The sequence below is a fragment of the Vidua macroura genome, chromosome 35 (genome assembly GCF_024509145.1).
Source record: "Vidua macroura isolate BioBank_ID:100142 chromosome 35, ASM2450914v1, whole genome shotgun sequence".
Classification (NCBI taxonomy): domain Eukaryota; kingdom Metazoa; phylum Chordata; class Aves; order Passeriformes; family Viduidae; genus Vidua; species Vidua macroura.
The window spans coordinates 1,008,738-1,035,616 of NC_071605.1; the positions used below are offsets into that span (position 1 = coordinate 1,008,738).

Consider the following 26,879-nt stretch of genomic DNA (forward strand, 5'->3'; position numbering starts at 1 on the left):
TCCAACCTGGCCTTGGGCACTGCCAGGGATCCAGGGGCAGCCACAGCTGCTCTGGGCACCCTGTGCCAGGGCCTGCCCACCCTGCCAGGGAACAATTCCCAATTCCCAATCTCCCATCCAGCCCTGCCCTCTGGCACTGGGAGCCATTCCCTGTGTCCTGTCCCTCCATCTCCTGTCCCAAATCCCTCTGCAGCTCTCCTGGAGCCCCTTCAGGCCCTGCAAGGGGCTCTAAGGTGTTGACAAACCTCAGGTGTGCATTGGGAAGATGAGACCGTTGTCCTTTTGTTTAATTTCCGTGTTATTTTCTTCACTTGCTCCTCGTGGCTTCGTGATGCCCTTACCTGCCAGGGAGCAGAGTTTCTCCTAAAGCACCGCGCAAACACCTTTGAGTCCTTTTTATGGCAGAAGCAGTTTCTGCCACCCACCAGCTGCTGCCCAGCCCCGCTCTGCTTGGCTGAAATAAGGGATGGGTGCAACACCCGGGCTGTCCTGTTTGTTCTTCCTTGGAAATCTTGTGCAAGAGCACTGCTCCAGGGGGAGAAGGGAACTGCCAGGGCCAGGGAAGGGCCGGGATTGCTTTAGAATCACAGAATCGTTTAGGGTGGAAAAGAAAACCGGGGAAACTCGGCACTCCCCTGTCGCTGTCGAGCAGGATGGGAACAGAGAACTCCAGATCAGAAGGCAAAGAAAATGAGCTCTGATTTATTTCAAATATACTGCTCTATATATAGAGGACATCGAGAAGATTAATTTCATTGGTCTTAGAGTAAAAACATGTCACACCGTTGGTGTGCAGTGAATGACACACAGTGGCAGAGCATGTCTATAAACAATGTGAATAACAAGATAGATTAAAGAATTATTTACATTTTTTTCCCCAACTGTTTCCCAGGCTGTCGCCTGGTTAGAAAACCTTTCTCTTTCTCTCCGACTGAGCTGAGAATATCCACACTCCCCCAGCGCTGCCGAGGCCACCACTGACCCGCAAGTGCCACATCCACTCGGCTGCTAAATCCCCCCCGGGATGGGCACTCCAGCCGTGCCCTGCCCACCCCGCAGGTGTTATTTGGGGGGGTTTAACCCCTTGCAGGCTGCGGGGGCAGAGCAGCGCCCTGGGGAGCTGCAGGCGGGGGCTGGTCCGCGCACGCTCGGCCGGGCAGGGCTGCAGCCCGTCGGATGTTGACTCATCCTGGCAGGCTCATCCCGCTCCTCCCCTTGCTCCGCCGGTGCCTCTCCGGTGTCCCCGCCGCCTGTGCGACCCTCGCTGCCGTCGGCACCATCGTGGCTGAAGCCGCTCCGGTGCGTCCCTTGCCCCGTGTGGCGTGGAAGGAGCTCAGGGTGGCGGGGTGGGCTGGCGGCAGCGATCCGGGAGGGCTGCGGGAGCCTCGGCAGAGCCCCCGCTACGGATGGAGCCCGCTCGAACCCCGCCCGGCCCTGCGCCTCGGCTCCCGGGATGACCCGGGGGTCCTTCGTGCCCGCTTTGTGGGGCAGCGCTCGGGGCTGTGGGGCACGCCCGGGGCTGTGCCCGAGGAGCCAGCGCCCGGGCAAAGGTTCCTTTGGCTCTCCTCGGGCTGGGCACGGACCCGGAGCCGGGTAGGAGGAGGGGGGATAAAGAAGGAGGGGATCAGAGGTCCCGGCCGGGCAGGGGAGCCGGGTGTCCCCTGCGGGCTCCGGGCACGGCAGAGCCGGGGCTGGTGTCACCGGCGTGTCACGGCCGCGACCCCCGGGAGCAGCCCCTTGTGCTGGTGGGGTGGGGCGCGGGGTGGGTGGCATCGAGGAGCGCGACAGCCCCCGGCTGTGTGCCCCCAGCCGGGGAGCGTGGGATGGTGGTTTGCCAGGGTGGGGGGCTGGGGGGGCTTGTGTGGCCGGCAGGACATGGAGGGGCTGATCCGGGGAGCCCCCCGGCTGACGGAGCCCCGTTTGCAGGGAGCCAGAACTGCCCCCGTGCCCTGTCCCCGGCCCCACATGGACCCCCTGGAGGAGGATGGGGCTGAGGCACCCCTGGAGGGGAGCCCCGAGGCTGAGGTGAGAGTGGGCAGGGGCTGGGGACCCCCCCCGGACAGCTGCAGTGGGGTGCCAGGGAACCCCAGTAGTGAGGAGGGGGCACATCCATGGATGGGGATGTGAGACCCCCACAGGTGGAGGTTTGGGAACCCCCATGGGCAGAGGACTGGGGACCCCCACGAATGAAGGGTGTGGGATACCCACAGGTGGAGGTTTGGGAACCCCCATGGGTGGGTGCTGGGCTATCCAGATGGGGGGGGGGGAGGATGTGAAACCCCACAGGAGGAGGCTCGGGGACCCCCATGGGTGGGGATTTCAGGGACCCCCATGGGAAGGGGATGGGGGATCCCCGTGGGTGAAGGAGGGGGGATTCCTAGGGGTAGTTATTTGGGGATCCCCGGGGGTGGACGGTGGGGGTTAGGGTTAGGGTTAGGGTTAGGGTTAGGGTTAGGGTTAGGGTTAGGGTTAGGATGGGGGACCCGCACAGGCAGGGATTTGGGGACCCTCACAGGCAGGGATTTGGGGACCCGCACAGGCAGGGATTTGGGGACCCGCACAGGATTTGGGGACCCCCATGGGCCGAGGACGGGGACGAGGGTGCAGCCACCAGCATCAGCGCGGGGATGCGACCGAGGGCTGTGCTCGGGCTGGGGCGGGGACCCTGCGGCGCAGAGGTGACAGCTTTGACCCTGGGGCTCCCTGACAGCCGGCTCCCTCTCTCCTCCCTCCCAGGGGCCCGAGGGGCCGCAGCGGCCGGCGGGGCAGTGGTCGGGGGCCGAGGTGGGCTCCTGGCTGGCGGCGCACGGCGGGGCCGCGGGGCTGGCGGAGCTGGCTCGGGAGCACGCCCTGACGGGCCGGGCGCTGCTGCGCCTGACCGAGGGGTCCCTGCGGCGCATGGGGGTCTCCCCGCGGAGCCGGCGCCGGGAGCTGCTGCGGGAGCTGCTGCGGCTGCGGCTGCAGCAGGAGATGCGGGAGCTGCGGGGCATCGCTGGCGGTGAGCATCCCCCTGCGCCGGGGGCGGGGGTGAGGGTGGGCAGGGGGCTGCAGCCCCCGGGGGGTTGGTGCTGTGAGAAACGAGGCTCACTCTTTAAAGTCTTTAAAGGTTTAATAAGAGTTTAATAAGTTATTAATAACTTATTAAGAATAAGTTATAAATAATAAAATATATAAAACAATAAAATAAATAAAAATATAAATAATAAAATATAATAAACTATACATAATAAAAATAAATTATTAATAATAATAAGTTATTTAATAATGAAGCAAAAGGAACCGCGCTAGGTGCACAGCCCTAGCCACGTGTACACCATTAACTGCAACATTAATGACATATTTTTCACTGCATTGGTCAAATGCATATTCATGAGGATTATACATGCTCAAACATTCCTTCGAGTTTACTTGCTCTGGGAATTCTTTAGCTCAGTTCAAGCCCTGACCTCATCTCAGAGTACGTGCCACAATGCAGGTGTGATTTTGGGAGTTTTGTATTTTATTTCTTCACAAGGCCCCCTGCTCTATGCTTTGACAATTATTGATAGCTGAAGGGTCAGTGGTGGATTCCTCCTTGCTCTTTTGGTGTTATTTGCCTGGTTCTTTTCAATGTTATCTTATCATACAGACGTTTTACCCATTTTTACAAGTACTTTTAATCAATGTTAGTTATTTCACTATTGTCAGTCAGCTACAAAAATAAAGGCATTAGTTATTATTTCACAACTACAGTTACTCCTGCAAAAGTTAGTGTTATAATACACAGGACATAGTCTCTATTTTAATATTTTGCGAGAGCCTAAGCTATAATATATTTATCACACTAAAATATATCATCTACACAGGGATTAGGGTATTAAACAAAACAGGCCGACAAATTACACTATATGAAATAAATATAAAAATGAATAATCGATATGAAATTATATTATATGAAAAGGTAAAAGGTGATTACAAACTGCACAAAATAATTTGCAAGAGCCAACATAATAGCAAAAGCCAACAACTACACAGTTATTTGTGACAGTGTCACCTTCCCCCCTGTCCCCAGAGTGAAGATGATGTCCCTGTGGATGTCCCAGAGCCTGTGGGAGCAGAGGAGATGGCACGTCAGGACAAAGCAGCTGGGACTGAGCAACACATGCAGGAACAGTGCTGGAGGAGCCCCGAGATCACTGTGACCCCACCAAAAAAAAATTCCAGAGCCTGCCCAGTGCAGGAGTTGATAAGGACAGCAGAACCTTAGATGCAAAATTTGATCCACGAGGCTGGGCAGCGACCCCAGGCAGGCAGAAAGCAGCCCTAGAACTGATCTTGTGTGAAATCAGGGGTCACAAACACAAAAGGCACTCACTGGAGTGCTGAAAAACTTATGAAACGCTTGCAAACGTCTCCAGTTGGGTCTAAAATGGCTCAGACTGCAATCGAGAATCTAGTTTGTTAAAGAAACAGCCCTAACAAGGCTAACAAAATAATGCTGGGAGCCATAAAACCTGGAAGTGTTCTGGGTGAACACTGGCAGGTCGATTTTACTGAATTGCCCAGACAAGGGGGGCATAAATCCCTCCTAGTTCTGGTAGATACCATTTCTGGGTGACCAGAAGCCTTCCCTTGTCACACCAGCCAGGTTGGGGAAGTGACAAAAGTGCTGCCAAATCAAATAAACACAAAAAACCCACAAATATACAATAAATATAACACAATAAATATAATATAATACAATAAACCGAACATACAATAAATCAAAAATTGGGGGTACCTTTGGGAGTGCCATCAGACAGAGATTCCCACATTACTGCAGATGTGATAAAAAAGCTTAGGAAAACCTTGGGAAGAGCTTGGGATCTTCACCCCCCTTACAGGGCCCAGGCTAGTGGCAAAGTGGAGTGAGCGAATTACACAATCGAACTGCAATCGGGTAAAATATGTCAGGGGACCTCCTTGACCCGGGTCCAAGGCTTCAGGTCCGTCACACCTGAATTCAAAGCAGAACTCAGCCGTGGGGCACCAGCAAAATCAGCCCCTGTGAGCTGCTCTGTGGTCGACCCTACCAAGAGCCGCACTCCGATTAAAAGGAGGGGTCGATTTGAATAATTACCTCATTTCTCTTAGTAAAACCTTACAGGATTTGCAGTTGGACACACCAGGGCATGAGTTCCAACCAGGAGATTGGGTCTGTTTGAATGACTGGGGAACTGCTCCACTCCAGCCAAAGCGGAAGCACTTTCCAAGCGCTGCTGGCAACTTTTACTGCGTTGAAACTGGACACGGTAAAATTTTGGATACCTTGCTCCAGAATTAAAAGGGCCTAAGCCCCTTGGGAAGAAGTCAGGGGCTTGTCACAAGCTGTTTTGCAAAACCAAATGGCACTAGAGCTTGTTTTAGCATCACAAGGAGGAATACGCAGTCATCACCTCCACCTGCTGTGCATTCACTGACAAAAAGACACCGTAGAGTGTCTACAGATGTCCAGGAAATTTGGAAACAAACCTGTCGCTACTGGACACGAAATGAGCACACAGAAGCTTGGTAAGTTCAAAAGAGAAAAAAGAGAAAAAAGAGCAAGTTTTATTCAAACATCTGGTATTTATAGAATTCCAGAGGTGACCATGGATTGGAGGAGGATGGAATTACCACCTCTCCAACCACACTGGTCTAAAGAGCAATTAATCATTTCTCTCCAATCACAGAGAAATATGTAAACTATTCTATTTATACATGAAACTATTCTATTTATACATGGAATTTTGTGGGAACTCTGACTCTCAAATGCGTAAACATTATCAGAAGGCTGAAGAAGTCTTATGAGAACTTTAAAACTTTCGGAAGAGCTATAAAAGAAAACTTAACACTTTTAAAAATCAGGGCAACAGAAACCCAAATTTTACAATGCACAGCTCAAGACGCCACCTCCTGGGGATTTGAAGAAGCCGGGACCAAACTTCCTTCATGGGTACCCAGCTGGACTCGGTGAAACATCTGTTTATAATCACCACCTCAATAATTGCTGTATGGTTTTGGCCAGCATCAGGATTCCGGGTTGCAGCTGTATTAATGCCTTGCACTCTGAAAGGAAATATAAATCTCAAGAGATTGGTTCCCACAAGGAATCAAGAAGAGGAGGGATTTGATAAGGACAGGAGAACAGCACAGCCTTGGAGAAACAGGTAAAGGGCGTAACTCAGGCAAACGGAAGTCGTGAAAAATGGGAGCAGGATGCCAGCTGTGAAAAATGCGTATTTTATGACTGGCTTTTTGCAAATATTAAAATGAATATTACATGTGTTATGTTAGAAAGTTATGCTGTGTTAATTCTCTTAAGTAAGTGTGTAAAATATAGCTTTAGGTTATAACACAATGTTAAAATAGAAACTCTGCGATGTAAGACACTTTTTAACTAGCTCAAGAAACAGATGAGATAATCAAGAAATTCTTCGCCCAGAGATAACAGCAAAAGGGCACTTAAAGAGTTACAGCCTCCTTATTGGAAAAGACAAACATCCTCCCACCTCCTCTCCATCTTTATGGAACCACCAGGATTAAGGGGAAGAAGTTGACAAAAAACAGAAAAATTCTTAATTTGCAAGGAATTTATGCATCATGTATGAGATGTATGAATATGCAACAGGCTGTTGCTTTTAAGTGTTATTCCTTTGTTCACAAGGTGTGTTTTTAGCAGCTCAGTGCCCAAAAACATCCGGATGTCTGTAATTCTTTGCTTTTTATTGTCTTGTAATTGTCCTAATCCTCATTGTCCAAATTTTTATTAGTATTTTTATTACTATTTTACTATTTATAAAAATTTACAAATTTTTATGACTATTTTATTACCAATAAACTTTTAAAATTTTAAAAAACAAGTGACTGGTGTTTTTCACACCAGCTCGGCTCCGCAAGGCTGACAAAGCAGAAGTTTTGCAAAACGAGCATATTGCCCTTGCTCAAAAGCGGGGGTCAAGGAACATGCCCCTAAAAAGGACACGGGATATTACAGACAGACCCCAAGGAACCACATAAGGACTCCTGGTAAGGGGTGTTGTCCTGGCTTGTAAAATAAGCATGTATTCTATTTGCCATCTGTTGGAGGTGGGGCAGGTATCTTCTGTTAAGTTGGGCAGTTTTCTTATCTTTTCCAAGAACAACGTCTCCCTCCGGGGAGATATCTTCTGTTAATGGGCTACTGAATGGCTCACTGCATGACTGAGAAAGTTACATCATCCCATTGTGAGATGCTCCAACCAGAGGGAGGAGCCAAGCATCCCTACCTACATAAAATTAGCATTTCTTGAGACAGCAACTCTGCCTCAGCCTCTTCACTGGATTCCCAGAGGAAGACCAGGCCCATCTACTCTACCACCAGGCCTTCAGAGAAAACTACACCCTTCTACGGGATCATCGCTTCAGCAGCATTTCATCTGCCACTCCAGGAGGAGCAGCCACCATTAAACTGGACTATCACCAACACCCTGACTCCTCAGGGTGTCAGGCTTCTGACTCTGTCAGTAGTTTTGTTGGTACTAATTACATTTTTTTTTTTTTTTTTTTAATTTTGTTTTTTTCCTAGTAAAGAACTGTTATTCCCATTCCCATATCTTTGCCTGAGAGCCTTTTTATTTTGAAATTGTGGTAATTCGGAGGGAGGGGGTTTACCTTTTCCATTTCACGGGAGGCTCTTGCCTTCCTTCACAGACTCCTGTCTTTTCAAACCAAGGCGGCTGTGACTATGTAAAATAAAGCCAAATAAGTGGGGATAGCTAATGAATGTGTGATTACAGCTCTGTTCATCCAACACTGTCAGACCTGGCTGCAGGAAGCATCCCCCAAATGACCAGTGCTGCACTAAAAAATGGCAGACATGTCCCATGCGACACATTGAACAGCAACATTTAATCCTTTTCTTCTTATTTTCCCTCTCTAAAGCCAAAACTAAAGGGTCCGAAGGTGCAGAATTAACTCTACAATCCTTTGGTTTTTCAGAGTGTTTTCTCAAAGGGAAAAAAATTTCAGCAAACATCACTTCATCCCATTTTTGCTCTCAACGCAAGAATAACATCAGTTTTAACAGTGTTGCAGTCTAAGGTACTATTTTGTGGCCACTTTTCTCACTGAAGAACTGAAGTTTCTTTTCAAAGTACTCTTTCACCTCTCGAGGCCTGATGAGCTTAACATCTCAACAAACTGGGAGTTGCGCAGAAAATACACAAAAGATAAGGACCAACAAGGAACACCAACTCCAAACATCATCCCTGGCATGGTCAGAGACTCCTGGTCTGGGAAAAGAGAGATAAAAAAAGGAAGAATGAGAACCTAATTAACATGGAAGGTGAAAGAATCAATAACCAATAGGAAGCCAAATACTAAAAACTCTGTAACTTGGGACCGATGAACATTGAACCGATGATTTTCTCTGGGTTTTGACCAGGTAAGTATGGGAAAAACCTAGGAAAGGTCATGTGTCATTGTTAGAAGTGAGAAGCTTGACTCAGTCAATATGTCAAGCATTATTAATCAATTGAAATGTATTAATTAATTAATATGGCAACATATGAGCAAAGACAGCGCTGGGTACCGTAGTGGGGGTTTTCCCCTCCAACTACACACTGATTGCTGGACTTGCTTGTATTTATTGCTGATATTCATGCATATTCATAAGCTTTTCCCAGCAGTTTCAGTTTCTATTTTCCATTTTTACGTGAGCTTTCCGCAGTTTCTATTTCCCAATTTTTATATGAGCTTTCATCAGTTTCTATTTCTACCTTTTGATGTCACAATTCTATACTTCAGGATGGCAAATGTATGATGGTGATGTCTGGTTCCTTTCCAATTTCTATGTTGTGATCTATTCCAGGTTTCAATATCCTAGGATGTACATCCCAGATGTATGTCCAGATGGTGGGGTCCAGCTTCTATTTTCTAGGATCATTAATCTATGGTAGTGATGTCCAGCTTCCCCTTTCGAAATCATCAATCAGCAACCTTGATGTCCATTTTCCTTTTCCAGGAGCTTGGGATAGGTTCCTTTCCCTCTTCTGTTTAAATCCTTTATACATACTAAAGCTCTGGTTTAAAATCCTTAATACTAAGGAACATTCTGAAGTTATAATTCAAAGGTTCTTATTACAAAACGGCTTAAGACTTAATTACAAGCAAAAAGTTCTTGCCAAAAGCAACATTCTAAAGTTATAATTCAAATACTCTTATTACAAAACAGCTTAAGACCTATAATTGTTTTTTGCGAACAAAAGATTGGTTTGAAAGCCTTCTTCCATGCTTTCCTCGGTTGTTTATTAGAACTCATCTTTATCACTGTCCCATGGCCGTGCTCCACACATTTTACGATTACAATTACACAGGTTACCTTTATTTACCTGACACGAAACACAACTTCGTGTTTCACATCATGGAATGATTTTCTCTGCACAAGAGAATGTGCGGCTGACGAGATTTCTGTTGCACATCCTGGCCAGAACAGCATCCTAATCCATAGTAAAGTAATGCCTTGATTCCCTAACACTAAAAAGATGTTGGGGAGTTCTTGTTTCTCCTGCAGTTTTGCTGACGACAGGACACTGGGAAAAGGGCCTTTCCCGTTTTTGTGCACAAGTGTGTGAGCTCGTGGTGTGCACCTCTGTGTCTGTGTGTGCTTTCAGGTGTGTCGGAGTCCAGGACATCCCTCTGGCTGGACAAGACCCTGGCAGGGGGCCCAGAGACCCTGGCATGAAGTCAAAAACACCTGTGGCTTTGATTTTAGCCTGTGGAAAACTGCCAATTTTGTATGAGGAATTGGAAGCCACAAGGGTTTGAGTGGTGTGATATTTAGATTAACACAGGGTGGAAAAGTAGAATTTTGGGAATTTTTAGAATGGGGTTCAAGGGGGTACAAGATGGAGGGATTTGGGTGTGCCTGGCCTTCTTCTCCTTCGTCTTGTCCTCCATGTCTTGCTGTGATGGTGACACTTTTCTATTGGTTTAAGGTAGAGAAACACTGTCCAGCACAGATGATAGATATTGTCACGTTATTGTAAACAGACTGTATGTAACTTTTGATATAGAAGGTAAACACCGCCCGACAGGGCAGGGCACAATGCCATGGCCGCCTTGCTAGCCAGAGCTCAGCAGGTCAGAGAAAGAATGTTATAGATAAGAAAAATAAACAACCTTGAAAGCGCAATCGGAAGCATTCCACACTCCTCCTTTGGCTGCGGCAGGCTAGGAAGCAAAGACTCTTTACGATCTTGGGGTCACCCTGACCTTCTGAACCCCGAGACATCGACACAGGTGTGCACGTGTGTGTGCGTGTGTGTGCAACGGGGAGGGTGTGCCCTGTCCCACTGCTGGCTCTGTGCTCAGACTGCTTCTCTTAGGTTGGAAGATTTAGCTGGGGGTGTGTGTTCCATTTGCCATCTGTCAGAGATGGGGCAGTTATGTTCTGTTCATTGGGCAGTTCTCTTTATCTCTTCCACAACCCATCCTCCCTCCAGGAGATATCTTCTGTTCATGGGCTATTGATTATTAATTATCTTCTGTTCATGAGCAACACCACAGCAGCCTTTTCCCACTGCATTCCCAGAGGGAGCCCAGGCCCATCTCCACCAGCCCTGGAGCTCCAGAGGAAAACTCCAGCCTTGTCCAGGATCCTGCTCCAGCAGAAGCACAGCTGGCACTGCAGGAGGGCTGAGCCCCCATGGAATGGCACTGCTGCCACCACCCTGACCCACAGGCTGCCAGGGCCTGCTCTGACTCTGGCAGGGTTGGTTTTGTCTGTTTGTACTATTGCATTTGTATTTTTAATTTTCCTAATAAAGAACTGTTATCCCTGCTCCCATATCTCTGCCAGAGAGCCACTTAATTTCAAAATTATAATAATTCAGAGGGAGGGGGTTTGCACTTTCCATTTCAGTGAAGGCTCCTGCCATCCTTAGCAGACACCTGGCTGTCCAAAACGAGACACACCCCAAAACAGGTAGCGGCAGTTTCGCTTTCACACTTTTGGAGAAGACACATGATTTACAGGAAAGCAGTGCCTGCTCCCCCACTGCCCCTATAAAAGGTGAAGCAGCTCCGGAGAAGCAAAGCCGGAGCTTTTTGGGCCGTGCGGGACTTCTCCCAGCCCGGGAGCTGCGGGGCCCGCAGGGAGAAGGTAGGGGATGGGGATGGGCTGCGGGGCTGGGAGCCGGGAGCAGCCGGGAGCGGGATCTTGTTGCTCTCCTGCCTCCCGCTCCCCGTGCTTCGGCACGGCTGGGGAGACGGCAGGGCAGGAGAAGAGGGGGCTGAGGGCAGCGGGCTGCAGGAAGCCGCCTTTGCCGGCAGCCGCTTTGGGGCAGCTCGGGGGAGCCGTGTGCGCTGCGGGGGCTGAGCTGGGAGCGGGCCGGGGTCAGAGCGGTGGGAGCGGAGCGGCGGCGGAAGGAGGAGGGATGCGGGGGCATGGAGGGGCAGAGCGAAGTCTGCAGAGGCGCAAAGCCCGGCCCGAGAGCTGGCAGCGGGGCTGGCCGGGCACAGAGCCCGTGCGGAGCTCCTTCCCTGCCGCCAGGCCCTGCCCGGCCGGGACACGCTCCCCGCAGGCGGGGCCGACCCTGCCCGGCCCGGGCACCCCCAGCCCCGCGCTGGGGCCGGATGGCTGCGCTCCCCCGAGGGCAGGAGCCGTGGGGGATCATTCCTTTTCCTGCCCATGCAGGGACGGTGGGATTCTCCTCTCTTACAGTCCAAGCGTCACCACCCAGAGCGCCCCGGTCCCTGGGGCAGCCCCACAAAGGCAGCAGTGTTCCCAGAGCCCCTTTCCCTGGGGCAGGGATGGGGAAAACACTCTCGGGGGGCTGTTCCCACGGAATGGGGTGCAGGCATTCCCGTGGCAGGTCCTGCTGCCAGCCTTGCTGCTTCCCTCGTTTGCTTCCAAGGAGGAACTGGGTCCCGAGTCATGCCCTGAATGTGCTTAGTGCCTCTCTGTGGGCACTGACAGAGTCGCATGGGGCTTTTCCCCTATTCCTGCAGCAATGGGAAGCTGTGCAGGGACTGCCAAGGGTGCCTGGGGCAGATTCAGGGTGTGGCTGGGCTGCAGTTAATGTTGTCCTGGGCAACCTCCGGCTCCAGAGACTGAACCAGTCCTGCCAGTGCTCCAGTGGGACAGAATTTGGGAGGGAACAGGGGGGAAAAGTGGCTCAAGTGGACAAGCTCCAGCAGTGACCCTGAGCCAGCGCTTCCCTTCCTGAGCAGCCGCCCTGCACTGAGGCTCTGCTGCCCACGGAGCAGCTGGACATGTGCCCAAAGAAAACAACTGGTGTCTGAAATCCCTCCTGTGCTCTGCCAGCACGCCCAGCTTTCCTCTGCTGCTGAGCTGCCCTTGTCTCGAGCCAGGGGCTTTTCCTGCTTCTGCTGTCCCCATCCTGCTGGTGGGAGCTCACAAGCTGCAGGGAGGGTCAGTGCCTGCTGGGATCCAAGCCCAGCGCTGCTTCTCCCCCCTCTCCCGAGCTTCCCCCCGCCTCCGGCAGCAGCTGAGTGATGTGGGCAGGGGTGGGACGGGCCCTGCTGCCCCACTGTCAGTGCTGTTCCCTGGCTCTGCCCCCTCCACACCTTGTCTGCTGCCCCGATGCTCCCTGCACAGCCTCTCACCCTTCAGCACCCCGGAGTCCTTCTCCTCAGGGCTGCTCTCAACCCATTCTCTTCCCAGCTTGTGTCTGTGCCTGGAATTACCCCGACCCAGGGGCAGCACCTGCACTTGGCCTTGCTGACCTTCATGGGCTTTGTTCTGTCCCACCTCTCCTGCATGTCCAGCTTCCTTCTGGAAGGAAGGGAACATGGATGTAGGTCCCGGGTGAAACCCTGCTCTGGGAAGGAAGGGAACATGGATGTAGGTCCCGGGTGAAACCCTGCTCTGGGAAGGAAGGGAACATGGATGTAGGTCCCAGGTGAAACCCTGCTCTGGTCACCTCACCAGAAGAGCCCTGAGGAGTCTTTGCTGCCTGGGCAGTTGCCAGTGGAGTCTCGGGGTCTGTCTCTGTGGTGTCTTGGTGACCCCAAGATTGTAAAAGTCCTTTTTCTCCCAGCCAGAGCAGCCAAAGAAGAAGTCTGGAATGAGTAGGGTCAGCTTCTCAAGGTTATTTATTTTTTCTTATCTATAACATTCTTTCTCTGACCTGCCAAGGTCTTTTCAGCAAGGCAGCCATGGCATTGTGCTCTGCCCTCTCGGGCGGTGTTTACCTTTTATTTACCTTTTATATCAGAAGTTATGTATAATCTGTTTACAATAACGTGCCAAAATCTATCATTTATGCTGGACAGTGTTTCTCTACCTTAAACCAATCGAAAAGTGTCACCATCACAGCAAGACATGGAGGGCAAGACGAAGGAGAAGAAGGCTAGGACACACCCAAATTCCTCCATCTTATACCCCCTGAACCCCATTCTAAAATCCCAAAATTCTACTTTTCTACCCTGTGTTGATTCAGCTATCACAATACTCAAACCCTGGTGACTTGTAATTCCTCATACAAAATTGACAGCTTTTTCCACAGGCTAAAATCAAAGCCGCAGGTGTTTTTGACCTCATGCCAGGGTCTCTGGGCCCCCTGCCAGGGTTTTGAGACAGCCAGGGCAGCCAGAGGGATGTCCTGGGCTCCGACAGTGGACGAGAAGGGTTGGCCTCCAGTGCTCCTGGAATGACTCCTCTGTGCCCATGGGTCGCTTTCTCCTGACTGTCTGCTCTTCTCCTTTAGGATTTCGGACCTTTCCTTCCTGGCGCTCCACACCGGAGTTCTCGAGTGGTTCCCATCTTCTTCTCCACACCCTGCTGTGTGCCCCAGGCCTGCCGCTGCCACTGTGCTGTGTCCCCTGAGCTGGGGCCCTCGGCTGCCGGCGTCTGCTGGGAAGCCAAGGCTGGGAGCAACGGGAGCATCTGCAGTGAGGTGGGTGAGGGGAATCAGAGCCCACAGCCCTTGCACACATTGCCCAAATCTGCAGGGACTCCCGAGGGAAAGCTGCCCCTGAAGGCTCTGGAAGGGTGCAGGAGCCCAGTGCAATCCCCTGGGATCAATTCCTGTGCTGGTGACAGTGTTGTGGCCTTGGTGGGACCGAAGCTGATTGCTCTGAAGGATTTTTTGCAAGGAATAAATCTCTCCAGTATCCAAGTGAACTGAGACTGGGACAATTCTCAGAGTTGTGTGACAGAGTCACCACCCCAAAGGTTCAAAGGCAGTTGCCCAGTTGAAGGTTTGTAGGCACTTTTCATGTTGTCACCAGAGATTTTGAACTTGGTGGCTCTGTGGTGGCAGAAGCCAAGACTGCCACCAATGGGCACCTGCCTGACGAGACCCTCTGTGCTAATGAGCAGCAGATCACAGAGGGCACCTCTCTGAGTTGGCTCCCAGCATCTCCAGCATCTCCTGAAGGGCCACCAGGATGCCCCAGGCACAGCTGCAGGCAGGGACAAGGTGGATTTCCCCCCTGCACTGGGGTGGGCCCCTGAGTGTGCCAGGAAGCAGCTCCTGGGAAGAGGCCAGAGTGGGGCGAGGGAGGGGCTGCGCTGGCAGCTGGAGCAGGAGCACAGGTCAGAGCCCCTGGGGCCGTGCCAGGCGTGGGGAGAGCGTGTCTGGGGAGTGTGGGGTGTCCATGGGGGCAGGAGCACTGCCTTGGGGTGCTGGGAGCAGCAGGCTGGGCCAGGCAGCGAGCAGGGCAGCCGTGGGCTGGGCAGAGGGTGCAGGACGCAGGCAGGGCTGTTGGATGTGAAATGAACAGGGCTAATGCCTTTATTAATGTTCAGCTCTTTTTAATAAAGATCAGCTGGGCAGGGAGCTCGACACGGAGCTCAGCCCTGCAGTTGTAGCTTTCCCAGCTGGCCAAAAGGAAGGAGGTGTGCAGAGTCTGTTGCTGAAGCCCAGAGCAGCAGCTCTCCCTTCTTCTTTCCTTGTGGCAGCACCAGGAATTTCCGTCTCTTCGTTTTTGCTTCCCACAGCCTACTCAAGTCTAGTCTTTTGTAGGTGATGGTGACGGGCAAAAGTCGATCAGGGGATGTGTTTCCCTCTTCCTCAGCTAGGGCGTTTGTCTAGCCCCCTCTACTGTGTTTAGTTCTTTATTTAGGGGTGTCTTTAGCCCCTAAAAAACGCTCCCATGGTCCCAAGGGTTTTTTTTATTTGCATTTTAGTCCCAGAATGGCAGTGTGGGTGGGGGGAGGCAGGTTATTTTCAGGCAGTTCAGAGAAACCAAACAGAGCAATCAGCTAATTAACATTTCAATACCAGTACTCAGCTAGAGCCAGCAGGCAGTCCAGTGTTGCCATGGGAAATAGGAAGGCCCTGCCCGGGAGTACCTGTGTCCCCGGGAACACCGGGAACTTTGTTCATTACACCAGGCACAGCTGCAGGCAGGGACAAGGTGGATTTCCCCCCTGCACTGGGATGGGCCCCTGAGTGTGCCAGGAAGCAGCTCCTGGGAAGAGGCCAGAGTGGGGCGAGGGAGGGGCTGCGCTGGCAGCTGGAGCAGGAGCACAGGTCAGAGCCCCTGGGGCCGTGCCAGGCGTGGGGAGAGCGTGTCTGGGGAGTGTGGGGTGTCCATGGGGGCAGGAGCACTGCCTTGGGGTGCTGGGAGCAGCAGGCTGGGCCGGGCAGCGAGCAGGGCAGCCGTGGGCTGGGCAGAGGGTGCAGGATGCAGGCAGGGCTGTTGGATGGGCAGAGAGGCTGTGCCAGTGCCCCAGGGAGCCAGGAATGCCCCTGGCTGTCTGCACTTGTGGATCGAGGAGTTCTGCTGGGAGGATGTGGGTGATGGTGAAAGCAGCACCTTGTCCAAGGCAGGTTGTGTTGGCTGAGTGAGTCTGTGTGTGCCTGTGTGTGTCGGGGGGGGTGTGTGTGTGTGTGTGTGTATGTCTGTGTGTTTGTCTCTGTGTGTCTGTTTGTGTGCCTGTGTCTCTGTGTGTCTCTGTGTCTGTATTTGTGTCTCTGTGTCTCTGTGTTTGTGTCTCTGTATCTGTGTCTGTGTTTGTGTCTCTGTGTCTCTGCGTGTCTGTGTCTGTGTTTGTGTCTGTGTGTCTCTGTCTCTCTGTGTCTGTGTCTGTGTCTGTGTCTGTGTCTGTGTTTGAGTTAGTGTCTCTGTGTGTCTCTGTGTCTGTATTTGTGTCTCTGTCTCTCTGTGTCTGTGTCTGTGTTTGTGTCTCTGTGTCTCTGTGTCTCTGTGTCTCTCTGTGTCTCTCTGTGTCTGTGTCTGTCTGTGTTTGCGTCTCTGTGTCTGTATTTGTGTCTCTGTGTCTCTGTGTCTGTGTCTGTGTTTGTGTTTGTGTCTCTTTGTGTCTCTGTGTCTCTGTGTGTCTCTGTGTCTGTATTTGTGTCTCTGTCTCTCTGTGTCTGTGTCTGTGTCTGTGTTTGTGTCTGTGTCTGTGTCTGTGTCTCTTTGTGTCTCTGTGTCTGTGTCTGTGTCTGTGTCTCTTTGTGTCTCTGTCTGTGTCTGTGTTTGTGTCTCTGTGTCTCTCTGTCTCTGTGTCTCTCTGTGTCTCTGTGTCTCTGTGTCTGTGTCTGTGTCTGTGTCTGTGTCTGTGTTTGTGTCCCTTTGTGTCTCTGTGTCTGTGTCTGTGTCTGTGTTTGTGTCCCTTTGTGTCTCTGCGTCTGTGTTTGTGTTTGTGTCTTTGTGTGTCTCTGTGTGTCACAGTGTCTGTATTTGTGTCTCTGTGTCTGTGTCTGTGTCTCTGTGTGTCTCTGTGTCTGTGTGTCTGTCTCTGTGTGTCTGTGCTGTCTCTGGGATACACACTCACCTTCAGGGTTGATCCTGCAAACAGGAAAGCAACAGGCACATCCAGGGTGCTGGGAAGGAGACCCTGGCTCTTGTGCCATCCCGGGCCTGGCTCCAGCAGCCGGGTGGGAGCAATCCCCAGGGCTGCAGCTGCTGCAGAGCCTCTGCCAGGAGCCTGGGGCCTCTGGCAACACCTTAGGGAAAGTCTCTGTTCTTCCTCCACAGCCATGGCTTCGCAGCAGGACACACTGGAGGGGGGTGCAAAGGCACAGCTCCTGGCAGAGGCGTTCCAGAAGGAAGGACTGGATGCTGGATACTGGCTGCCCAAAGCTTCAGAGATCCTGGGAATCAAGTGCAGAGAAGCCCTGCAACATCTGGAATATGAGGACTACCTCAGGCTGGAGTGTCAGGTACAGCACCCCTGGGAGAAAAAGGCACTCCAGAAACTCCTGAAAATAACAGATGACAAAACAACCACTAAAGAGGTGCAGAAGGAGTACTTGGAGAAGACAAAGCAAAGACAAGAAATGGCCAAACAAGCCCTGAACGATCTGACAGAAATGCTCAACAGCCGCAGCCACAGCCAGGATGCTCTGAGGGAGAAAGCAGAGACTCTGTGGCGAGCCATGGAGATTCCCAAAGAGTTCTGGCCACTGCCAAAGAAGCCCTTGGCGGATATGCTGGAGAGCATCCAGAAGCAGCTGGAGCAGCAGGAGCCGTCAGGAGGCAGGAGGGAGAACATCCCTGACACGGAGGTGCTGAGGCGGGCGTCGGGGGGACTGGCCCTGCAGGGCATCTACAGAACCAGCAGAGCTGAAGATGTGCTGGCAAAGCGAGAGCAGCTCCTCAGGGCTCCGGAGGGATTCCAGCTCGCCGGTCCACAGCAAGGATTGCTGCTTGAGAGGAAGGAGTTCTCCTCCTCTGCAGCAGAATCCACTTTCACCAAGTCCATAGAGCAGCTGGGGTTCAGCATGAGCGTTTCTGCCAAATCCTCATTCTGGGGGATTATTCTGGGAGGGAGTGTAGATCACAGCAGCTCCTCGCAGTCACAGGACACCCACCAGTCTTGCTCTGAGCAGAGCTACTTTTGTACCACCAAGTACCAGTACATCCCTCTGGCCTCCTGCTACTTCCAAAGGCATCAGCTTCGCCTCTCGGACGCGGCTCTGCAAGAGCTGCGAAACATGGAGCAGCTTTTGAGCTTCAGTCAGGAAGGAGATAAGGCCTTCTTGATGAACACGTGTGAGAGCTTCTTCAGAAGGTTTGGGTCCCACATAAACCAGGGTCCCATCCACTTTGGGGGGATATTCTGGTGGAAGGCGTCTACAGAAGGATTCCAAGCTGAGCAGCGGGAAGAGATGAAACGACAAACGTCGGAAGCACTGAACAGCTTTGTTTGGGCCAGCTGGGTTGGCTTAAGGGCCGCTGTAGAAGGGACCCTGGATGTTTCCAAATCCAGCTCAATGGCTTCTGTCTGGGCACGAGTCAGAAAGAGTTCCCAAACAGCAATTCAGCTCTACGTGGTCAACACAGGGGGCCCAGCAGACACAACTTCTCTTCCTCAGTGGAAAGCGGGGCTGGCGTCTGACAACACAACGTGGTGCGTTATCGACCGCGGCTTTGAGCTGATCCCAGTGTGGGACGTCATCCAGTGCAATCACTGCGGGGATTTTAAATCTGTTGGTCGGGTGAGCCGAGCCCTCAGGGCTGCGTACAAAGCGCTGACGAATGAGAGCATCGGCATCGTTTTTGGAGAGGAACTGGACAGTGCGGTGCAAGAGGCCAGAGATTTCATGGGGACTGTGAAGGCCTGGGAGGGGACAGTGGATGAAGGGAAGCTGCTCATGCTGATGGAGCTGAAAGATGATCTGAGTGCAAAAACCAGGAACCCCAGCGTGTGGATCAACGTGTGCCTGTCGGACAAAGCCCTGCAGGACTTCCTGGTGAACGCCGTGCGGAGCTGCCAGGAGTCACCTCCAGAAAACACCACCTCTATCAAGGTCATGTTGAGGAGCCTCCTGAATCCTCATATCTACTCTGTCAAGGACTTCCCTGAGGCTTCCTTCATCATGCAATGGGTCTTCCAGACTGAGCACCTGCTTCCCAGATCTCCCAAAGTCTCTGAGCTACAAGAGCTCATCGGAACACTGCAGCAAATGAAGGAGCACATCCATGCCGTCGCCAACGCACCAGGAAGCTCTGCTTCTGCCATTCATGAAGCAAAGATAGAAGCCACCCGGACCAGCAGCCTCGCCATTTATTCCTTGCTCCAGTCTCTCCGGGAACAGGCTCAGAAGGACATGGAGCTGTTGGTGCTCTTGATCGCGACCAGCACAGGGTACCAGGTGGAAAGCAGCACTTTTCAGCACCTCCTTGGACACCCAGAAATTCAGTACATGGCCAAGGAAATGGAAGCGGCACATGAGGAATACGTGAACCTGAAGGAGCAAGATGCTGACAGGGCTGAGGCCTTCCTCCTGCTGACAGGTCTGACTGTGACACCCGAAAGTCAAGAGCTGTCCCCTGAGCAGAAGAGGGAGCGTTTAGTTTTCATGGAAGATCACATGAAAGGCTTGTGGTCCACACGGATAAAGAATCTCCTCCAAAAGCACAGTGGAGGTGAAGACTGGAAGAGGATGGAACAGGACTTGCACTCCTTGATCAGTGCGTGCTTGGATGACAAATGGGATGAACAGAGGATGCAGAACATACTCAGAGACCTAGAAGACACTTTTCCAGCACCTGAGGCCCCCAGTCAGTCCCAATCCAAGGCAGACAGCAGCGACGCCAAAGAAAGTGAAGCCATTGCAAACCAGGAGTTCCTCCAGTTGCTCAAGCGCCTTGGACTGGAAAGTCACTATCCAAGGAAAATGGGGATGGGAGATTTCCGCACCATCTGCAAGACATCTCTGCAGGACAGCCAGCCCAGCCAGGACAAGGAACTGCCATTTTACTTCTTGCAAAAGCTGTTAACTGTGGATTACCGGGTGAGGTACCTGACTTGCTGGCATGAGAGCAACCCAGGCCTTGCACCCGTGCCACAAACCAGAGAGCAAGAGAACCAACAATCGGACTCCTTTGAAGACTTTCTTGATAAGCTGATGGAAACATCCCCTAAACGTGCAAGCGGGGACGGCCATGTGCACCCCATGGACCTGCAGATGGCCATTTTCCATTGTGCTGATGACTTCCTGAGGCAGTCCCTTGCAAACAAGCTGGCGTTCTGCCAACTGGCGCTGCCTCTGCTGGTGCCCAACCCGAGCACTTCACGCATCGAGTTCCCGCTCTACGCCCTCAGCCAAATCCAAAGGAGCTGGAAAGAGGCGCGCAAGTCGGGAAAGCAGGCCCAGACAAAGACTTACAACAACAAACTCATCTTTCGCGCACAGACACCCATCGTCTCCTTCATCCGCATTGGCAGCTCAGCCTCCTCTTCCAAGTCCCAGCTCCTCAACGCTCTGCTGAGCAAACGCAAACACGACACTTTCTTCCACCGCCACTGCAAAGGCAGCACCAGACAGCGTTTGCTGATGGAAGGGCTGGTGGAGATCGCCTGGTACTGCCCCCGTGGAAGCCCCGATGACACCTTTCAGTGCTGCCTGGCTTTCTGTAACCTGCATGGAGACGCCAGGGATCACGGAGCACAGCTGCGCTTCCTGCAGGAGATATCCGCTGTCAACGTGGCTCTTGTGTCCGAGAGGAAACACATGGATTACAGGGGGAAAAAGCTTCTGCAGGACCTGTGGCAGTCACAAAGGCCTTTGGTTTGTCTTCTCACAGAAAAAGAGAACGTTGCAGCTGGACAAGACAGCAAAAATATAAAAATAGGGATCAGGAACAGAAACGAAGCAGAACTGATGGAGCAGCTGACCAAAACAATTGGGAATCTCCTGGTAGGGTCTAAGCCGTGCTTCAGCCTGGAGGCCTGCGTGGACAAAGCTCGCCAGCACGGATTTGTTGTGGATGCAGATCAACCCGCGTGTGTGACAGCCAAAGCAAAGGCAAAGGAGCTGGTGGAACTTCTGAAGAAAGAGAAGCTGTCTGAGATCAAATCCCGGCTGCTGCCGCTTCAAGGAAAACTCTGGTACCAGTGGTGCCAAAAGGACAAAGAACTCACTCGCTTGCAGGAGAAGAGGAACAAGAGCATTGAGCATCATCGCAGCCAAATTGAAAATGAGAAGAAAGCAATAAGAAGAAAGCAACTTAAGCAAGCTTTCCCTCTCAACCCACTGATGAAATTATTCCTTGGCTTTCTCCAGGCCCAGCCAGCTGATTCCAAGAAATACTTCCTGCAGTGGATGAAGGTCTTTATGCATGAGCTCTCTTGTGGTCGCCTTCAAGAACTGAGGAGAGTCTATAATGAGTTATGGTCTGAAATCCAGTCAAGAAAGAAAAGCAAGAAAAAACCCAGTGGCAATGATGAGTTGCTGAGTCGCTTGGATGTCCTCTCTGATGAAATCAACCGTTCTTCCATTGGCCTGGAGCACCTTCTGAGAGAGGTAGGGCAGATTTATGAAGCTCTGCAATTAACAAATTCCACAAAAGACAATTTTGCCCAACTGCCGGAAATTGCAGCAGAGCTGATGGTTTCAGGGTATCCCGTGGAGCTGATGGATGGGGACGCTTCTTACTTGCCCTTGCGCTGGGTGGGAGCAATCTTTGACAGCTTAATTGAGAGGCTGGGGGACAAACGAGTGTTTGTGCTCTCCGTGCTCGGCATCCAGAGCACAGGCAAGTCCACCCTGCTGAATGCCATGTTTGGTCTGCAGTTCAACGTCAGCGCAGGGCGATGCACCCGCGGAGCCTTCATGCAGCTCATCCCAGTGAGCGAGCAGCTGCAGCAAGACTTGGGCTTTGATTTTGTGATGGTGGTTGACACGGAGGGACTTCGTTCCATCGAGATGGCCAATAAACAGTCCCTGAACCACGACAACGAGCTGGCCACCTTTGTCATTGGTGTTGGCAACTTGACTGTGATCAATATCTTTGGAGAAAATCCATCAGAAATGCAAGATGTTCTCCAGATCGCTGTGCAGGCTTTCCTGAGGGTGAAGAAAGTCAATCTTTCCCCAAGCTGCCTCTTTGTCCACCAAAACGTGGGAGGAGCAACTGCCAAGGAGCAGAACATGGAAGGACAAAGGCGTTTGCAGGAAAAGCTGGTGGTAGCTGCTCAGCAGGAATTCTGTGCCGTCTCCTCCTTCAGTGATGTCATTGGCTTTGATGTCAACACCCACATTCACTACTTTGCTCACCTGTGGGAAGGAAACCCCCCAATGGCACCACCCAACCCCACCTACAGCCAGAACGTCCAGCAACTAAAGAGCAAAATCCTCCAGGCTGCCAAGGGGACACAGCGCAGCATTTTGAGGCTCTCGAGCCTGAAAGATCGTATTGGTGACCTCTGGAATGCTCTGCTGAATGAAAACTTTGTTTTCAGCTTCAAGAATTCCCTGGAGATTGCTGTGTACAGGAAACTGGAAAGTGCCTTTAGTCAGTGGACCTGGAGGCTGAGGAGTCACATCTTAGATGTGCAGATGAGACTGGACAACAAAATTCGGAATGGGGACTTGCAGAATGTCACCAGAGGACATCTTGAAGGGCTGGTGCAAGAGACAAGCGATGCCATTAAGAAAGAAGTGGACAAGTATTTCAGGGAAGACAAAGACCGTGAGACACTGGTCCAGTGGAAATCAAGCACAGAGCTGAAGCTGAAAGAACTAAAAGAGACCCTTCTTCATAAAACAAAAAAGAAATGTGAGAATCTTATTGAGCTACAGAAGGAGCAGAAGAAACTGGATGCAAGGAAGTTGGACTATGAAGATGAGCTCCTGAGAAGGAGTCGGGAGCTGGCTGTGAGTCTGAAAGGGAAGAGTCTCAGTGAGAGAGAACTGGAGGGCAACTTTACTCTTGTCTGGAACCAGTGGATTGCCAAAGTCTCCCGAGCTGCTCGTCCTCCAGAACAGGTGGATATTGATGCAGAAATCGAAGATGTCCTTGTAGAGCACTTTAAGGAGCCAGGTTTCCGTGCATGGATCAGGTCATTTCCCAGAGGCAGAGGGTTTTCTTTTGATCCAGAGAAACACATCATGAAGCAAAAGTATTTGGGCTTTTTCTCAGACCCCAGCAGCATTTCCGATGCTGATGTGATCAACTTTCAGCACATCCATGTCATCATCATAGAATGTGTGAAGGCAAACATTGCTAAGAAGGAAGAGGAGAAACGCGATTACAGCAGAAATTTTATTCATGAAATACTAAATGAAGTACAGAAAGGTGTAAACTCTGTCCCCAGCAATGCAAAATGTACTTTTACCAGAGAGTACAGCATAGATTTGTCTCTGTATCTGTGCACAATGGCAGCAGAAAGGTTTAAAGCCATGCACGAAGCATTCCAAAAGGCAAATGACCCAGTTGTGTACCTGAGGAGCAAGAGAGAAGATTTCTTCCAATGTTTCCAGATTTCCTGCCAAGGAGCCACTTCTGTCACAACTTTTGCTGTTTTCCTTTGTGACAAGATTGAACCAGCTCTTCGCCAGGCGGTCTATGAGAGGACAGCCAAAGACATCGCTGAGGACATGCAGGGCAAATTCCCAGATTTCCAGGGCAGCAGAGCCAGTTTGGAAGTTTGCATCCTGAGATACCTGGCAGAACAGGAAAATTTTGAGTATTTCAAGCAGTACCTTAGGTCTCCAAAACAGTTTTGTGAGAGGTACATTGAGACACGAGTTAGGAGACACTGTTTGGATAGGAGTAGGAGGCTGAGGATGTTTTTAAATTCCTCCCTTAATCTTCTCTATCGAAACATCCTGTCAGCTGTTTCTTTATCAACCCGAATTGTCAAAGACAGAAAAGACAGAGAAGACAAAATCTCTCTTTGGCTGGATGAATTTTGCAGGGAACTGTCAGAGGTGATCAACTTGCCCAGAAGTGAGCTGAAGGGCATTGAGCACCAGGAGGTCACAGACATTGAGTTCCTGAGCAGCGCCATGGCAAAAGCTGTGGATGACCTGAGGGACAGGCTCATGAAAGAACTGGATGGGGCTGACCTGAGCTCGTTTTCAAGGCAGCCTCACACCATCCTGGCAGAGCATTTTGCAGGGTGCTGGGCACAGTGTCCCTTTTGTAGGGCTCTCTGCACAAACACAATGCAGAATCACGATGGAGACCATCAGGTGGTCTTCCATCGCCCACAAGCTTTGATGGGATTCACATGGTGGGAATGTTTACCTGGCATCGAGTATGATACACATGAACTGGTCATTGACATTTGTTCCAGCCTTGTTGCAAGTGACGGCAAATTCAGAATTGGTGGTAGCCCATGGATCCCTTACAAAACATACCGTGATGCAGGACATCCTTATTCCACTTGGAGCATTCTCCCTGATCCATCCATGCAGGCGTACTGGAAATGGGTTGTGTCTCGTTTCAGGACACAGCTGGAAGATCTGTACAATGGGAAATTTCAGGGCAAAGGAGAAATCCCTGAGGCGTGGCAGAGAATTACCAAGCAGGAAGCACTGTCCGTGCTGGAGAAATGCTAGGCCACATCCATGGGAAGGAAGAATAACAGCAGCTTTGCAATTTAGAAAAACTTTGTACCAGGCTCTCCACAAAATGCAGTTACAATGACAACGCTTTCAAGCCTAGTGAAGGCAGTGGCATCTAATTTTTCCCAAATTTGATGAAATAAGGCACATTACTTCACCTATCAGTACTTCACCTACTTCACCTATTACTTCTCCCTCGCTTTATGAGAAACCCAGAATCCTCTTGCCTGTTTGCTATAACCATTTCCCTCAGCTTTGTCCTAGAGCCAAACCAAACCCCCTCCTTGGGGCGATCGGCCTCGTGGCCAAGCCTGAGCCCAAGGGCTGGGATGGGGCAAAGGCTGTGCTCAAAGCACCCCTTGGATCAGCTGCTGTGAGACACGAAGGGTCAGTGCCCCAAAGGCAGCTTTCCTGCAGCAGGGAGCTGTCCTGCTCGGAGAAAGGGCTGCGGGACCCGAGGCCAGCTCCACGCTGGCCTCCACATCATCCTTCCCTCCCTCACTGCAGCCTCCTGGACCAGCTGGGGCCGTTCTCCCAGCAGGGGCTGTTGTGCCTGCGGGCTCAGGAAAGCAGTGACACGACCGCCCCGGGGCTCAGGCAGTGCTTTCACTCCCTGGCTCAGAGGTGCTGTGTCTCTGTCCAGGGCAGCCGCTCCTGCTCAGGTGCCTGGGGCTGCTGCCCTTCCCTCCAGCCCTCAGCCCCGGCAGGAGCTGCTCCTTCCCTTGGCCTCACTGCTGAGCCAAAGCCTTTGGAACGCCCCATGTGGAGAATCCTGTGTGCCAGCAGCTTCCACAGCAGCCCTTGGGGCAGTGCTGGTGCTGCCCAGGCAGGCTGCTGGCACCAGGGCCGTGCTCTGGAGAAGGTGGCACCAGCTGGCTCTGCCCCAGGGAGCTGTGGGGGTTTTTGCTGTGCAGGTGCTGCAACCCCGCTGGGAAAGGGAGCGCCCAGCTCTCCTGGAGAGCTGCTGGAGGGCTGCTTCAGCCTCATCCCCTGCAGGCTTTGCTAATAAAGGAGTTGATTTGGACTGCTCTGCGCCTGCTTTGTGTTCAGGGGAGCCACAGCTGGGGGTGACTCGAGCTCTGTGTGCTGCAGACACGCGGGGGACAGGGGGTGGCACTGGGGGAGGGGGTGTGCGTAGGAAAAATGCGGCGAACCCCGGATGCGGGAAGAAATGATGATGTCTGGCTCCAGATCAGAAGGCTGAAGGATGGCTTTATTTAAACTATACCATATTGCATTAATACACTATTTAAAGAGAGACTATCCTATTCTACATACTCACTTCTTACTTACCTATCTAACTAAACTACAAACTCGTGACTCTCTGCTGAGAGCCCGAGCCACAGCTGGATCCCACTGGTCACTGACCCCAAACAACCTTCACCAGAATCCAACCCAGCAATCACTGCAGGGGAACAATCTCCGCACCACATTCCACATGGGGAAAACAAAGGGGCGGAGATAAAGATTGCTTTCCCTTCTTCTCTCTGTGCTTCTCCAAGAAATCCTGAGAGACAGAATGATGTCTCTCTGTCCAGAGGATGTGAATGTCACAGGCGTGGCAGCAGAGGCTCTGCTCCATTCAGGGGCTCTGCTCCCCGAGCAGCTTCACTGTCTGCAGGGGCAGCAGAGAGGGCAGGAAGCCCCACACCACGACATCCAGGGGAACCAGTGTCAGTGGCAGGTGCCAAGGGAGGCAGGGCTGGGGGACCAAGCCTGGCCTGGCACACACACAGAGGGTTGAGAAGGTTGATCCCAGCAAGGTTCTCTGCTCTGGAGCTGCTCAGCTGGGAATCTGCAGGGCAAAAGGGGAAAGGGCTCAAACTCTGCCAAGCCCAGCCCTGGCCAAGCCAGACCTGGAGCCAGTGACAGGAGCCAGAGCTGGGCTGTGTGAGCGTGTGCTGCAAGGGCTGAGTGCCAGGGACTGGGGACACCTGTGCTGAGAGGGGGTTTGGGCCAGCTCCTGGAGCCTGACTGGGAGTGGAGGTGCCCCTGGCCACGGTGTCACCTCCTGGGCTGCGTGGGGAATGTTCCAGTGTGGCTACTGGGGTGACTGGGGAGGTCCCAGTGCCACGACTGGGTGCAGTGGAGCAAGGGAGGGGTGGGCTCAGGCCTGGGCTGGGGGATCAGGAGGGTGCAGGGTTCCTCACCGGTGCCAGCTGTCCCAGATCCCTCTCCAGTGAACTGAGCATTTCAATTTTAGCTTGTAGAATTGCGTGTTGAGTTTTCACCTTTCACTTAAGAAACCTCTGCCATGGTACAAAGGGCACAGGAAAATGCAAATTTCTGAAGCTTCTTGCAACAAAGAACAGTACCGGGGGAAGACCAAGGAATGCAAGAAACCTAGATAAAGGAGCTCCTCTGTCTCCAAGCTGATCAAAATCGACAGACGTACTCAGATAAGCACCAAGGGACCAAAGCGCGCACGCAGAGGAGAAAAGTTCAAACGTTCAATCACGAAGAAGACCACGACCTTCAGTCTCAAAGACCACCGAAAGACCCCCGTGCGACCACCACCGTGAGCAACGCGTGCTCAGAAGGGCGTGGCTCTAATTACCACGTGAAGCAAGGACAGGCGGGGCCAGGGGTTGAACATGCATGAAAAGGTCGTGCAATATAACCTAT

General features: G+C 52.0%; 2 protein-coding genes across 2 annotated transcripts; both read left to right on the plus strand.

Annotated features, from left to right (window-relative positions):
- Nucleotides 1–1,250: 1,250 nt before the first annotated feature.
- LOC128821169 (sterile alpha motif domain-containing protein 10-like) lies at nucleotides 1,251–6,829 on the plus strand. The gene is made up of 4 exons (XM_054002135.1): nucleotides 1,251–1,299; nucleotides 1,927–2,025; nucleotides 2,737–2,998; nucleotides 4,052–6,829. The coding sequence occupies exons 2-4, from the start codon at nucleotides 1,966–1,968 to the stop codon at nucleotides 4,054–4,056; spliced, it is 327 nt and encodes a 108-aa protein (XP_053858110.1). The 5' UTR covers nucleotides 1,251–1,299; nucleotides 1,927–1,965; the 3' UTR covers nucleotides 4,057–6,829.
- A 10,105-nt stretch (nucleotides 6,830–16,934) lies between these two features.
- Nucleotides 16,935–25,278, plus strand: LOC128821186 (interferon-induced very large GTPase 1-like). The gene has a single exon (XM_054002155.1). It carries the CDS (start codon nucleotides 16,935–16,937, stop codon nucleotides 24,246–24,248), a length of 7,314 nt encoding a protein of 2,437 aa, XP_053858130.1. The 3' UTR covers nucleotides 24,249–25,278.
- Nucleotides 25,279–26,879: the final 1,601 nt, after the last annotated feature.